The following is a 15,777-nucleotide window of genomic DNA, read 5'->3' as shown; positions in this document are numbered from 1 at the left end:
ACGTCCTCTGTATTGGCAGGCAGACCACCAGGGAAGTCCTCCAATGCATTCTTCATCTCACTTATTGAAATCTTCAGTTTCCAAATTTCTGTTTAGTTCTCTTTTATAGTTTGAGTCTCTTTAGTAAAGTATTCCTTCTGTTCAGTAATTTTATCCTTGAACAAAATTTCTGAGTTTTCTTGTAGCTCTATGATTTTTTTTTTTGGTGACAGCTACTTTGAATTCTCTCTCAGATTGTAGTATTCCATGAGTTTAAGCTTAAATTTGGTTTCTGGAGAATTGTCATTTTCTTTCTGTGACACTGTGTTATGCAGGTTCTTCACGGTGCTTGATGACTTGTTCTTCTGCAAGCACATGTGAAGTAGTGAATAATATTCTTCTAAAGTTAATCTTTTTTTTTTTTAACTTGCTTCTACTGAGTCAACAGATTAATAATTAGATGCCTTTTTGTTTTCCAATAGGTGGTGCTATTGAAGAATTGAAGAACTGATGCTTTTGAACTGTGGTGTTGGAGAAGACTCTTGAGAGTCCCTTGGACTGCAAGGAGATCCAACCAGTCCATCCTAAAGGAAATCAGTCCTGGATATTCATTGCAAGGACTGATGCTGAAGCTGAAACTCCAATACTTTGGCCATCTGATGTGAAGAACTGACTCATTTGAAAAGACCCTGATGCTGGGAAAGATTGAAGGCAGGAGAAGGGGATGACAGAGGATGAGATGGTTGAATGGCATCACCGACTCAATGGACGTGAGTTTGAGTAAACTCTGGGAGTTGGTGATGGACAGGGAAGCCTGGCATATTGCAGTCCATTGGGTCGCAGAGAATCAGATACGACCGAGCAACCGAACTGAACTGAACTGAGGTGTGCTCTATAGCACAAGCTTTTATTTTCTCTTACCTGTGCTGCCTCTGGTTGTATTTTAGAATTGGCATGTTTTACCCTCTATCACCTCTGTCAGATGTGTTGCCTGCTGCCCTCCTTGCTGTTTGTGCCACCAGGGCCAGTGGTGCCTCACCACAAATGGTGTCACTGACTGGGCTACCAGGATGGTGGTTTTTCCCACCACATCTGGGATCTACTTGGTCACAGACTCTGCCACTGCAAGGTGGGGAATAGAGGGAGGGGAAACAAGTGTTACAGGTGTCTCAGCCATGACCAGGATTTTCAGGTTCAGGAAACTCTGCCACTATGAGCAGGAGGGGTGGAATCGTGGGCATCTCCACAACGGGAGGGGCAGAGTTGCAGACTCCACTACCCCCGCTGGCGGGTCCCTGTGGCTGCAGGCACCACTCTGCTGTGCACTCGGTGTGGTGCGTGCGGCTTGTCCTGAGGCTGCTCAGCTCGCTGGGACTGTAGGCTCAGCCACCATTGCTGGGGGTCTGCGATTATAAGCACCACTTCCCTTGTTTTGTGCTTCCAGCTCCTTTGTGTGGTCCAGGTCACCTACCTTTAGTGCACAATGTGTAGGATTTTCTCATAAGGGGGTGCGTGGGGCAGAGGTGCCTTTGTTGAGTTACGAATGTTTTACTGCTTAGAGGAGAGACAAAGGGAACATCTCATGCCACCAAGATACTGACATCACTCCTGTATTTTCTTCATTTTGAGGTAATTATAAGTGGTATTACTTCTTAATTTCTGTTTCTGATAGTTCATTGCGACTGTATAGAAATACAACAGATTTCTCTGTCTTAATTTTGTATTCTGCAAATTTACTGAATTCATTAGTTCTAACAGTTTTTCAATGGAAGTCCTTAGGATTTCCTGTGTATAGTATCATATTACCTGTAAACAGTGATGGTTTACTTCTTCCTTTCTGATTTGGATGTCTTTTATTTCTTTGTCTTGCCTATTTTCTCTGGCTAGGACTTCCAATGCTATGTTGAATAAAAGCAACGAGTGTGGGCATTCTTGTCTTGTTCCTCATCTTAGAAGAAAAACTTTCAGCTATTCATTGTTGAGTGTGATTTTAGCTGTAACTTTGTCAAAAATGGCCTTTAATATGTTGAGGTACATTCCTTCTATAGCCATTTTGTTGAGAGATTTTATCATATATTGACATTGAATTTTATCAATAAAATTTTATCAGATTCTTTTCTCACATCTTTTGAGAGGATTATATGACTTTTAAACTTTGTTTTGTTAATCTGGTAAATCACATTGAGTGATTTGCAGATGTTGAATCATACTTACATCCCTGTAATAAACTCCACTTTAATCTTGGTGTATGAGTCTTTTCATGTGTTGTTGAATTCTGCTTGCTAATGTTTGTTTGTTGGCCTCGCTACATACACGGCATATGAGATCCTAGTTCCCGAACCAGGGACTGAGCCTGTGCTCCCTTCAGTGGACTCTCAGAATCCCAGCTGCTGGACCATCAGGGAAGTTCCACTTGCTAATACTTGGATGAGTAATTTTGCATCAATGACATCAAAGATATTGGAAATTTATATATATAATAAATTTGTTATATATAATATATCTTATATTATATATATATAAACAGTCTCCTCAATTGTAGGCAGATTCTTTACTAATGGAGATATATATATATATATTACTGTTTTTGGGTTTTCTATCAGGATAGTATCAGTCTTGTAGAATGAGTTTGAAAATCTTTCTCTTCAGTTTTTTGGAATAGTTTGAGAAGTAGAGGTATTAATGCTTCTTAAAATGTTTGATACAATTCACCAGTGAAATTATTAATATCTAGTCCCAGACTTTTGTTTGTTGGGATTGTTTTGATTACTGATTCATTTTAATTACTTGTATTTGGTCTATTCATATTTCCTATTTCTTCCTGGTTCAGTTTTGCAATTTTGTGTGTTTCGAGAAATTTATCTGTTTTTTCTAGGTTTTCCAGTATGTTGTTGTATAACTGTTTGCAGCAGTCTCCTATGATTATTTTATTTCTGTGGTATCAGTTATAATGTCTCTTCATTTCTGATTTTATTTGAGCCCTTGCTCTTTTTTCTTTATGAGTCTGGATAGAGATTTGTCAATTTGTTAATCTTTTCGGACAAAGGGCTGGCTCTTAAACCAGTTTCATTAATATTTTCTTTTTTAGTGTCTATTTCTTTTATTTCTTCTTTGATTTTTATTATTTCCTTCCTTCTCCTAAATTTCGGCTTTGTTTATTTTTATTTTTCAATTTGTTTAAATGTAATGTTTGATTGTTTACGTGTGATTTTTCTTATTCTTTTGAGATAGGTCAATATCTCTATAAACTTTCTCTTTAGAACTGCTTTTGCTATGTCCTATTGATTTTTAGAATATTGGATTTCCATTTTCATTTGTCTCAGGTATTTTTTATTTGGGTGCCCTAGGTGGGGTGGGAGCCACCTTGGGAGGGGTCCAGTCCTAGGTAAGGTTACCTGCCTTGGAAAATAAGAGCTGCTTTGGAGGCACCTTGACTAGCCTGGGCTGTCTGCGGTGTGGGGCTGAGCAAGAGGTGGTGCCGGTTCCAGCTGTGGCCACCCACCAGAAATGGTGGGATAGGAGCGTCTTTGACCACACACTGTGTGTGCCTGTGTGGATGCTGCTTTGGAGAGGTGGTGGTCAGGGCTGGGAAGTCTACAGGGGAACATCAGGGTAGAGTGAGCAGTGCTAGCAACGTAGATGATGAATGTCAAAAGTGGTGCCCACCAGTGCCAGGTCATAATAGCTGCTTCTTGATCTCATGTTGAAGTTCCTGAATATTCCTAATAAACCACCCTTGTATGCTGACCACATTCTATTTTCCTGTCTCTCTCTCTCTTTATTTACTAGTATTTATTGTTGTGGCAACTTAGTAGCTCAGTTGTGTCCGACTCTTTTGCAGTCCTGTGGACTGTAGCCTGTCAGGTGCCTCTGTCCATGGGATTTTTCCAGGCAAGCATACTGGAGTGGGTTGCCATTTGCTTCTCCAAGGGATCTTCCCAAGTAGTTACAATATGCCAGACAGTATCCCTACTTCACAAGGCCCTTGTGATAATTAGATATAACTGTTATAGCGTGCCTGGTGTATTGTAGGTACACAAAAATGACATTAATATTATTGATTTAAAAAAATTTGCTTTACTTCTGAGGGGACCTGTGTTCAGTTGGTCCATGAATGGTGGATTGGAGTCTCTTTCTGGACAGGAGCTGATGCTGCCTAATGTTAGCTCTAGCAGATATGACAGGTGTTTCCCAGGAACCACAATTACTTCTAGAAATAACAGTAAATACAACCAAATATTCCCATTTCTCTGCTCAAGAAGCACCATCTTTGTATAATAATAACCCTGCATGAGGACTAGGACAATCTCTGTGAAATTTGACTCCTTAGGTTGAGAGGCAAAGTATTCACACAGGTAAAATCTCCTAAAGGACTGGATCAGTCTTTGTTGGTCAGTATTCACACAAATATCTTGTCTCTCTTCTGTGAAATCAGGAACAAGGGAAGGTATTTCTGGTAACTTGAACTTGATCCCTGTGACCACACTCTGTCTCAGTATGATATCATCAAGGCCTATGCCAGGACTTTCAGGTTTATGTTTTCATGCCTGATCTTTCACTTAATCTCTGGAATCATTTTGGCTGAATATCTCACATCTCCTTTTAAATATTTGTTAGATGTAAAAAAAAAAAAACCCTAATAAGTTAGAAAAATGAAGATGTCTCTCAAAAGATGAATGGATAAATAAAATGTGGAGTATACGTACAATGGAAAATTATTCAGACTTTAAAAGGAATAAAATTCTGACACATGCTATATGGATAAACTGAAGATATTACACTAAGTGAAATAGTTGCCCTTGCCCGAGGAGACAGATGCAAAAAATAATGCCAAAGCTGTGTCAAAGAGTGCACTGCTTATGTTTCTTCTAGAAGTTTTATAGTTTCAGGTCTTATATTGTCTTTAATCCATGTTGTTTATTTTTATTTATAATGTGATAAAGTAGTCCAGTTTTTTCTTTTGCAGATAGCTTTCCAGTCTTCCCAACACCATTTATTGAAAGGGCTGTCTTTCCCCCATTGTATGACCTCCTTTGTCATGGATTAATTGCCTATATAAGTGTAGATTCATTTCTGGGCTCTATATTCTGTTTCATTGATCTGTGTATCTGCTTTTGTGCAGTACTATAGTGTTTTGATTACCACAATTTTGAGTATAAAGTCATGGAGTGTGATAACCCCTGTTTTATGGAGATCAGCCCTGGGATTTCTTTGGAAGGAATGATGCTAAAGCTGAAACTCCAGTACTTTGGCCACCTGATGGGAAGAGTTGACTCATTGGAAAAGACTCTGATACTGGGAGGGATTGGGGGCAGGAGGAGAAGGGGACGACAGAGGATGAGATGGCTGGATGGCATCACTGACTCAATGGACGTGAGTCTGAGTGAACTCCGGGAGTTGGTGATGGACAGGAAGGCCTGGCGTGCTGCGATTCATGGGGTTGCAAGGAGTCGGACACAACTGAGCGACTGATCTGATCTGATCTGATGGTGTTTTTTGCTGTTTGGGATCATTCATATTTTCATACAGATTTTAGAATTATTTATGTGAAAAATTCTATTAGTATTTTGAAAGGGATTACATTTAATCTCTAGATTGCTTTGGAGTGTATCATCATTTTAGCAATTTTAACTATTCCTTTTCTTAAAGTTCTTGTGAAAGTAATGGTATATATGTCTTATGTTTTTAAAGATTTCACTGAAAAAGTTATTTGACCAATTCTCTGAAACACTAATTAAACCTCTTTAATATATTTATTTCTAATGTTGATTTGGTAGTTTGACTTGTACAATAAACTTTTTTATTTATCCAAATTGTCAAGTTTTCATTTTTTCATTGTACATGTTCATTTGTGATGTCCCCTTTCTATTTATACTCATGGTAACCTGTGTTTTTTCTTTATTTTCTTCGTGAGTTTTGATATTTTAAGTTCATTTAATGAACCAAATTTTCTGCTTGCTGATTTTCTCCATGTGCATTTGTTTTAATTTCATTGATTCCTTCTCCTGATTTATTATGGCTTTCTAATTGCCTTAAATCTAAAGTGTTATTTTTCTATCTTCATGACATATAAAGTTAAATCAATACATCTTCAGTCTTTTCCTTTTTCAACATGTGTATATAAGACTGTGAAAGTGAAAGTGAAAGTGACTGCTCAATCGTGTCTGACTCTTTGCAATCCCATGGATGATACAGTCCATGGAATTCTCCAGGCCAGAATACTGCAGAGGGTAGCTTTTCCATTCTCCAGGGGATCTTCCCAACCCAGGAATCAAACCGGGGTCTCCTGCATCAGGCAGATTCTTTAGCAGCTGAGCTATATAATACTGTACATCTCCCGTAAAACACTGCTTTAGTGTAAATACCATGTAATTTACATATATTGTAGTTATTCGGATTTTGATTCAAATTATTCCTAATTTGTTTTAATTCCTCCTTGACATATAATTATTTGGAAATATATAGTTTATTTCCAGTTGTGATATTGTGATTTATGATAAGACATATATATTTGAGCTTAATCCCAGTTTCTGTCTCAGAGCTACTAAAAACCTTGGAAGTTTTTAAGGGTTGAGAGGAATAAAGTTGCCCTTTGTTTCGTTAATGAGGTGACTTTCAGAAACCACCCACAGAAAGATACTGGCCACCAGCAGAACAAACCTTGTAATTATAGGGTAGGAATTTTCAATCTCCCTTGCCTCTTACCTCCATGGAAGGGAAAGGGACTGGGGTTTGAGTTCAATCATCAATAACTAATAATTTAATGAATCATGTCTAAGTAATGAAGCCTCCATAAAACTCCATAAGGGTGAAGTTCAAAGAGCTTCTGGGTTGCTGAACACATAGAGATTCAGAGAGAGAGGTGCACTTGGAGAAGGCATGGAAGCCTTTCACCCTTCACATGTATCTTGCCCTATGCATTTCTTCGATCTGTTTCTAGTTATATCTTTTGATCATAAGCTGGTAATTTAGTAAGTGGAATTTTTATCCAAGTTCTGTGAGCTGTTCTGACAAATTAACTGATCTCAAAGAAGTGGTCATTGGACCATCCAACATATTTATAGCTGGCTGGTCAGAAACACAGGTTACAGCCTGGACTTATGATTGAAATCTGAAGGAGGGGAGAGCAATCATGTAGGACTAAGCCCTTAACCTCTGGGATCTGACACTATCTCAAGGTAGTATTAGAATTGAGTTGAATTGTAGAACTCCCAACTGGCCCAGGAGAATTGCTTGGTGGTGTAAGAAACACCCCACCCCCATACACACATTGAGGTTGGGTGCAGAATGTTAATTGAGGTCAGATGTGGGATTAGAGTCAGAACTGTTTCAGACAGTTGGAGTTTTTCTAGTTATCTTTAAAGCTATTGATTTTCAGCTTAATTATATAATGTTTAGAGAAAATATACTTTTTAAAATTAAAACCATGTGAAATTTGTTGAGACTTTCTCTTTGGCCCATCATAAGGTTGACCTTGATAATAGCTCATATGCAGATGAATCAAAGTGAATTTAGCCATGTTTGGTTAAATTATATCAAGTTTATATAACTATTATATCAAAGTTTGTTAATTATGTATTGAAAATGTCCTGATCTTTATATACCTATTTTATCAAGTTTGTTTTTGTGTACTTTTGTGTGCTTGCTCAGTCATCTCAGTTGTGTCCAGCTCTTTTCTGACCCCATGGACTGTAGCTCACCAGGCTCCTCTGTCCATGGGATTCTCCAATCAAGAATACTGGAGTGGGTAGCCATGTCCCCCTTCAGGGGATCTTCCGGACCCAGGGATCGAATCCATCTCTCCTCCATCTCCTGCATTGCAGATGGATTGTTTACTGCTAAGTCACCAGGGAAGCCCTTGTACAACTTTGTATATCTATTATATCAAGTTTGTTAATTATGTATTGAAAATCTCCTGGGCCTGCAGGATTTATTTTCTACTCTTTCTGTTACTATTGAGGGAACTGGTTGAAAAGTGTCCCTATTGGTGATTGTAGATTTGCTTATTTCTGTACTTCCCTGTCTTTATTAGTGGATGCATATACATTTAAGATTGTCCTATTTCCCTGTTAATTTACCTTTTATCATCACAAAATATTGCCCTTTCTTTATCATAATGCTTTATGCCTTAAAGTCTTTGTCATCAGGTATTAAAAGAATTGTTGTTGTTGTTTAGCCGCTAAGTCATGTCTGACACTTTTCTGACCCCATGGACCATAGTTCACCAGTATCCTCTGTCCATGGGATTTCCCATGCAAGAATACTGGAGTGGGTTGCCATTTTTCCTTCTCCAGGGGATCTTCCTGACCCAGGGATTAAACCTGCGTCTCCTTCTTGGCAGGTGGATTCTGTACCAGTGAGCACCTGGGAAGCCCATTAAAAGGATTATACTAATTTAATTTGGTTAACATGTGCATGAAATTATTTTAAAGTTTTACACTCTATGAATTTGCTTTCAAATTGTTTCCAATAAACTGCATAATGCTAGATATTATACTTTATTCACTCTGAAATATGTCAATCTTCTACTTGGTTGGTGGTGTAGTGGTTTAGTCTCAGGGTCATGTCTGACTCTTTGTGACCCCATGGACTGTAGCTCGCAGCTCCTCTGTCCATGGGATTTCCCAGGCAAGAATACTGGAGTGGGTTGCCATTTCCTTCTCCATTTCTATTTGGTTAATGTGATCCATTTTCCACAGATCTTATATCTACCAGTCATATATTTTTTATTCCACATGTCTGCATTATGCTTGTTTTCCCCTCACTTGCTTGTATTTGTAGAAACAAATGTCATTTATTATGTCTCTTGTTACAATACATTTCTTAAGTGTGTAATCCTACTGTTTGAATGATTACCCTAGATTTGCAACATGCATCTGCAACATCATATAGTATAATCCACATCATTAAGTTACCTCTTCCCAGTACTGCTAGAAGCTTAGACCTTTTATCTCTATTTACATACCTCCCAACTTTTGTGACAAATATCTTTGCACCTACGTGAACATTCATGTTTCTTTCTGGTATCATGTTTCTCCTGACTGGAAAAACAAAAAACCCAAAAGTGGTATTTCTTTGAGTGCTAGCCTGGTGGCAACGATTTGTTTGCCAAAGGAAAGTTTTATTCTTCATTACTGAACAGTATATTCAGAAACAAAAGAATTCTAGTTTAGTAACTTCCCAGGTTGCTCAGTGGTAAAGAATCTGCCTGCCAATATAGGACACACAGGAGACGTGGGTTCAATCCCTGGGTTGGGAAGATCCCTTGGAGGAGGAAATGGCAAGCCACTCCAGTATTCTTGCCAGGAGAATCTCATGGACAGAGGAGCTTGGTGGGCTACAGTCCATGGGGTCGCAGAGGATCAGACATGACTGGATGACTGAGCACAGCAGCACACACAATTGCAATTTACTCAGTAAATATGTTATTTCAGTGTCTTCTGCACTCAATCATTTTTGTTGAAGTTAATCATCTCTTTTATTGTCATTTAAGATATGGATTTTTTTTTTTTAAATCTCTGGCTGCTCTTAAGATTTCTCAGTGCCTCTTGTTCAACAGTTTTATTATGATATGGTTAGGTGTGTATTTCCATGTGCTTGTTCTGCTGGAAGTTCATTGATTTTCTTAAAGCAGTAGGTTAATATGTTTTCATACTTTGGGGAAATTCTCCTTCATTATATGTTTTTTATTACTTCAATTCTTTTTCCTCGAATGATGCTCCTTTTTAATGTTTTCAGATTTATTGATATGTTTCACATATCATTTCCATATTTTAATGTTTTTTCTACGTTGTTAGTCACTGATTTTTTTTACTTTTTTTTTTTATAGTTAACTAATTTAGGTAATTTTACAATGTAGTCTATGATTCAAACTGTCCACTGATTTTCTGAATTTAGATATTTTATTTTTAAGCTCTAGAATATGTATGTAACAAGTCTGCATAGATGCCAATTTTCTGGTGAAATGAATCTACCTTCTTTCACATGGTCTGTTCATTTTTCTTCTAGTTTCTCTGAAATAGTAGTCATAGGTATTTTTCTTCATTATCGTCTTTTCCACCTTTAGCTGGCTTCTATCTTCTTTTTTACTCTTTGTTGTTGTTTTCCCTTTATTATTGACCTTAATTTTTTCCTTTTATATATGTAATAATGTTTTATTGTATGCTAGGAGGAGGGCATGGCAACCCACTCCAGTATTCTTGCCTGGAGAATTCCATGGACTATAGTGTTGCAAAGAGGCAGACACAACTGAGAGACTTTCACTTCACTTCACACATGTTCTATATATAAGGAACCATAGGAGTTCAGAGTAGACGTAACCTTCAACTTGAGAAGTTTGTATCTTTTCTCTGTTTGGAAGATATGCTGAATGACTGATAACTTAATAGAACAGAGAATTGACTTTGGTCAGAAATAAGTGTAGTTTTGGAAAGACATATACACCTTACTGTACTTTCTACTGGGAACCCATAAGCCTGTATTTTCTCAGCTGCAAAACAAATGGGTGGCTATGTTCTAATACTCAAATCTTCAAAACTAAATTCTCTAGCTTATACCTCAAGCTCCTTCAAAATCAGCCAAATGTTTTAAAGGGAAGAACTTACATGTTCTTGAGTCAAACTCCGTTCCACTAGGTCTTCTCTCCCTAACTACAATAGACTGTAGATAACTCTGTCCTTAGAGACTTCAACCTATTGCCCAGCAAATGAATCTAAACTCAGCAAAAGTGGTGTGGGAAAAACTGATTTTGAGTTTGATGCCCTTAAGTGCCTAATTTATGAATCTAGTGTATTCTACACACCAAGAGTTTTTCAGGTTTCTTTTTCTTCAACAGAGGAATTAGAACTGGATAGGTCAAACTTGATCATTAATTAATATTCAAAATCATCATGTTATAGGGAACAAACATTTCTGTTCCAGGGAAAAATGTACTGACAATTCAAATTGTTTTCTCTTCCTTGTAATTTTAAAATCTTCTAATCTTCATTTCCTCCACAGTTCTGTGATTGTTTCAAAATATATGTCATTTTCAGAAATGTACTTGGCATTGTACAGCTGTTATTTTCAGAAAAATTGCTTGTCTACAGAGACTTACCTAAAATTGAAAGTATCTTTCTTACCCCATTTTATAATTAAAGAAACCCAGAAATTTAGAGACAACTGTTATTACCAATCTGTAATTTTTAAAATTTTGTTGGAAACTTGCAGTAGATTTCAGTAATTTCCCCAAAATAGTTGAGGGCAGTGGCAAACAAACCAAAAAAATGGATATTTCTTCAGTCCCACTTTCTTCATTATATCAAGATGAGTTCAGTTCAATCACTCAGTCATGTCCGACTCTTTGCGACCCCATGAACCGTAGCACGCCAAGCCTCCTTATCCATTACCAACTCCCAGAGTTCACTCAAACTCATGGCCATTGAGTCCGTGATGCCATCCAACTATCTCATTCTCTGTTGTCCCCTTCTCTTCCTGCCCTCAATCTTTCCCAGCATCAGGGTCTTTTCAAATGAGTCAGCTCTTCACATCAGGTGGCCAAAGAATTGGAGTTTCAGCTTCAACATCAGTCCTACCAATGAACACCCAGGACTGATCTCCTTTAGGATGGACTGGTTAGATCTCCTGGCAGTGCAAGGGACTCTCAAGAGTCTTATCCAACACCACAGTTCAGAAGCATCAATTCTTCAGCGCTCAGCTTTCTTTATAGTCCAACTGTCACATCCATACATGACCACTGGAAAAACCACAGCCTTGACTAGATGGACCTTTGTTGACAAAGTAATGTCTCTGCTGTCTAGGATGGTCATAACTTTCCTTCTAAGGAGTAAGCGTCTTTTAATTTCATGGCTGCAGTCACCATCTGCAGTGATTTTGGAGCCCAGAAAAATAAAGTCAGCCACTGTTTCCACTGTTTCCCCATGCCATTAAGTGATGGGACCGGATGCCTTGATCTTAGTTTTCTGAATGTTGAGCTTTAAGCCAACTTTTTCACTCTCCTCTTTCACATTCATCAAGAGGCTCTTTAGGTCTTCTTCACTTTCTGCCATAAATCTGCATATCTGAGGTGATTGATATTTCTCCCAGCAATCTTGATTCCAGCTTGTGCTTCCTCCAGCCCAGTGTTTCTCATGATGTACTCTGAATACAAGTTAAATAAGCAGGGTGACAATATACAGCCTTGGCATACCCCTTTTCCTATTTGGAACCAGTCTTCTGTTCCATGTCCAGTTCTAACTGTTTTTTCCTGACCTGCATACAGGTTTCTCAAGAGTACCAAGACGAGTGCTATAACAGAATTCAGTCAGAAAAGAATACTTAGTGATTGTAGGGGATAGAATTGAATATAAGAAATTAGGTACCAAAGCTACTTAGGAACACAGCAAGTAAAGGGAGGCATTGTGCTAGTAACTGGTTAATAGCCATAAAATACCAATTAAAGATGGTGATTTCATTCATGGAGCCAAAGAGTAAAGAGAAGAGGTTGGGATACTTGAATCTAGAGAACTTTAGGACTGGATCCATGGATCTGAAAAATTAGACTCAAAGCTCTTCCTGCAGGTACTGCTAAGCTAGTGCAAAGAATTTGAGACATTGGTAGAAAGATCAAAGACCTGGGGCTCAGTCCTAGCCAGCTCTGCTAGCTTGTTTTAGACCCACAGTGAGGTTGGTCTGGATTGAATTTTGTTTTGTTTTATTTTGGATTGAATTTTTTAAAAGGATATTGAAATGAAGTATAATTGCCACTGTAAAATCGGTTATTGAGATAAGACTGACATACAGGAAGCAGATCACCCAGATTTCCAAGTCCCTGGCATTCACCCTACCACAGATCTGAGGACTGATACTGCAGAAATGTGGTTCCTATAATGCAGAATACAAAATGGGAAGCAGCTTTGGAGCTGAAAAGCAGTAACTTAAAAACTGGTAAACCACCCATGTGTCATGCCTTTTTCTAGAAAATACAAAGAAAGAAATAAATATCAAGAAAAATAAAATGTCTAATTGTTTAAAATAAAGAAGAATAAGTAGAAACATTATAGGAGTTATGTTTTTTTAATGCATATCTATTCAGATACATTTTTTTGGTAGTAATTGTTTTTATTTCCCATGTTGACTCGGAGGTTTTTGCTTTGGATTTTCCTCTTGAGGATATTTTTTACCCTTTTTTCCCTTAGGCTTTTTCCTCATACAAAGCAACAGAAGACAACATAATAAAATTAACAGTGAAATAAATAATGCCATTGCCACGTAAATCTTGGGTATTTTCTTTCTCTTCGGGGGCGGGCCACTGTCAACGCTACCTCCATCCCCTCGGGTCACGCAGTTGGGAGGGTCCCACTTATAGTTGCAGTGGCAGTGGTGTTTGTTGTTGCAGATCCCCCTCATGTTACAGAACGTAGGTGAACAATTACTATCCAAGCGAGAGATATGGACACACTTCCTTCCGATGCAGACATGTTCTGGGCCACACTCTGTGCCATCTTTCACTTCACCAATATCCGGTATGTCCATCCCAAAATGGTAGTCTGTACCCCAGCAGGTGGCATTGTGAAAGCGAGTTCCATGCATTGTAGAATGCTCTGTCAGAAGAGGAATTTCTGCCACATTATCACACTGAATTCTTCCACAGAAGATGTCCGACATATTGCATTTTAGATATGTAGGGCCTTGGGTTCCACAATTACCGAAACGGTCACCTTGAGTGTTTATTTGTCTGTAGCAGCTGTCGTTTGCATTCTTTGCTGTTCGGCCAAAAATCTGCCTACAGTGTGCATTACGATCATTACATCTCTTTTCATAGCAGTAGGAAATGTCATTACAAGGAATTCCATCCTCTACATATACATCATCTGGGCACATATGGGATGATCCGTTGCACCACTCTGGAAGGTCGCATTCATTGACCTCCTTTCTACACATTTCTCCTGATGGCAAGAACTTGCAGTCCTTGCAACAAAGCCCAAAAGCACAAACAGACCCAAAACTCAGACTGCAATTTGTCAGACAACAGGCATCTCTTGAACACTGCTGTAAAGATCCACAGTCACACTCTTCTCCTTCTTCAACAACACCATTTCCACAGCGCTTCCTTGAAAATATGTCCTTTGTGTATATAGTGTACCGCAAACATTGTGCCTTCTGTACACCATATCCCCAAAAAAAAGAATAACTACAGTTACTAAACTTCGCTATTGGTGGGTTGTCATGACGCATTATACATCTATTGTGACCTGCTGAACACACACACAATATAGTATCATGAGTCATTCCCAAATTATGACCTAAATGATGAGCCACAGCAATTCCAATAATGGCCAAGGTTTTGTTTGCAAAAGTAACAGCTGCGCAACTGAAGTGCGGTCTGCACATTCCTGCGATAAAGCCTATACCGCTTAGACCTCTTAATGTCTTCTGCATAAAAATATGCGTAGTATCATGTGCTATGCGAGCATCAATGTTATTAGCCTTCCAGACGCAAAAATCTCTCAGAGCTCTCTGTACAGCATCTATTTCAACAAGGTTTCTTTGAGTCCAGAACTCCAAACCAATTAGTAACACCTTCATACCTATTACCTGATAAATGGAATCCACTATATTTACAATAGTAAATAAATCCTCCTTCACCTTTGAGACATTCTTTTTAAAATAATTATATAGAGTATAGTCCACCACCACTGCCATTTCAACAAAGAATGAATGGATCCACCAGCCTTCATAATGACTTTGTTTCAGCGTAAAATTACCAGTCTCTTGAAACTCAAAATGCTCTACAGTTTCCTCTTGCACAAAACCAGATTTCATGGTTGGGAATCGGGTCTCTTCACTCTCCATTTTATACACCAGGTGTTCAAATTTCGTAGAAAAAATCATGGGCTTAATTTCATAAACAACATTATTTATCTGTAATAATCCTCGAAAGCCACCAAGACAGGTACTGAGGGCAACAAGCGATTCTGGGTCCCCCTCCACATAACCATGATAGTAGCAGTCATTCTGGACAAAAGGTTGGTCCTTCAGGAGAGCACCCTCTTCTGAGTAGGTGAACACTGGGAGGTGTCTGGACAGCAAATGTTTCTTGACCTTCATGTGGAAAATGTGTCTCTGACCCCCTAAATGCAGGCTGTAAGAGAGCCGACCTGGAGGCTTCATACTTCTGCTAGTGCCAGTTATCTTCAAAGGAATTACTACTTCTGGGGGACTGTGATATTGAAAGTTCTCAGCCTGAGTGTGTCCTGTAAAAAACAGAAACACTCCAAGCCAGTGTAGCAGGGGTACGATCCTCATATACAACAGAGATTTGATCACAGTCATTATGAAGCTACCATTATCGGTTCAGAGAGGAAGGAAGGCGGGGCTGGGAGTCACAGTTGGTCTGGTTCCTTATTCTGAACTGCAGAACTAATCATTAAATCTTTGTCTTCTGGCAGAGTGAAATCATTAGAACATCGGCACTATAAGTAAAACAAAATACAACATATGGATGGGGATGGTTAGAAAAGGGCCTGAAAGAGAGAAAAGGAAACACATACAAGAAAAGTGATTACTGTTTTGATCACGGAATGACTCTAGAAACGGCACAGAATTTGTTTTTAAATATTTATAAGGCAGAGAGGCACTGGGGGAGTATATAAGACTGAAAACTGGTCAGAGATTTATAGTTATTGAACTTGGATGATGAGCAATTAAGGATTCATTATACTATTCTCTAAATATATGTATGTGTGTAAATATTTCCACAATAAATAGTTAAAAGGAAAAAAATCTTAAGGATAAGGTGACCATAAGTCCTGGATTGCT

At 38.4% G+C, this 15,777-nt stretch overlaps 1 protein-coding gene across 1 annotated transcript; it reads right to left on the bottom strand.

Annotated features, from left to right (window-relative positions):
* Positions 1 to 13,077: 13,077 nt before the first annotated feature.
* On the bottom strand, positions 13,078 to 15,431 carry ADAM29 (ADAM metallopeptidase domain 29). The gene has a single exon (XM_006060274.4). It carries the CDS (start codon positions 15,289 to 15,291, stop codon positions 13,078 to 13,080), a length of 2,214 nt encoding a protein of 737 aa, XP_006060336.2. The 5' UTR covers positions 15,292 to 15,431.
* Between the last annotated feature and the right edge of the window lie 346 nt (positions 15,432 to 15,777).

The sequence above is a fragment of the Bubalus bubalis genome, chromosome 3 (genome assembly GCF_019923935.1).
Source record: "Bubalus bubalis isolate 160015118507 breed Murrah chromosome 3, NDDB_SH_1, whole genome shotgun sequence".
Taxonomy (NCBI): Eukaryota; Metazoa; Chordata; class Mammalia; order Artiodactyla; family Bovidae; genus Bubalus; species Bubalus bubalis.
This window is presented reverse-complemented; position numbering and strand designations above follow the sequence as displayed.

Coding starts and splice junctions, on each gene's coding strand:
- ADAM29 (XM_006060274.4), bottom strand. CDS start 15,291: ATGACTGTGATCAAATCTCTGTTGTATATGAGGATCGTACCCCTGCTA.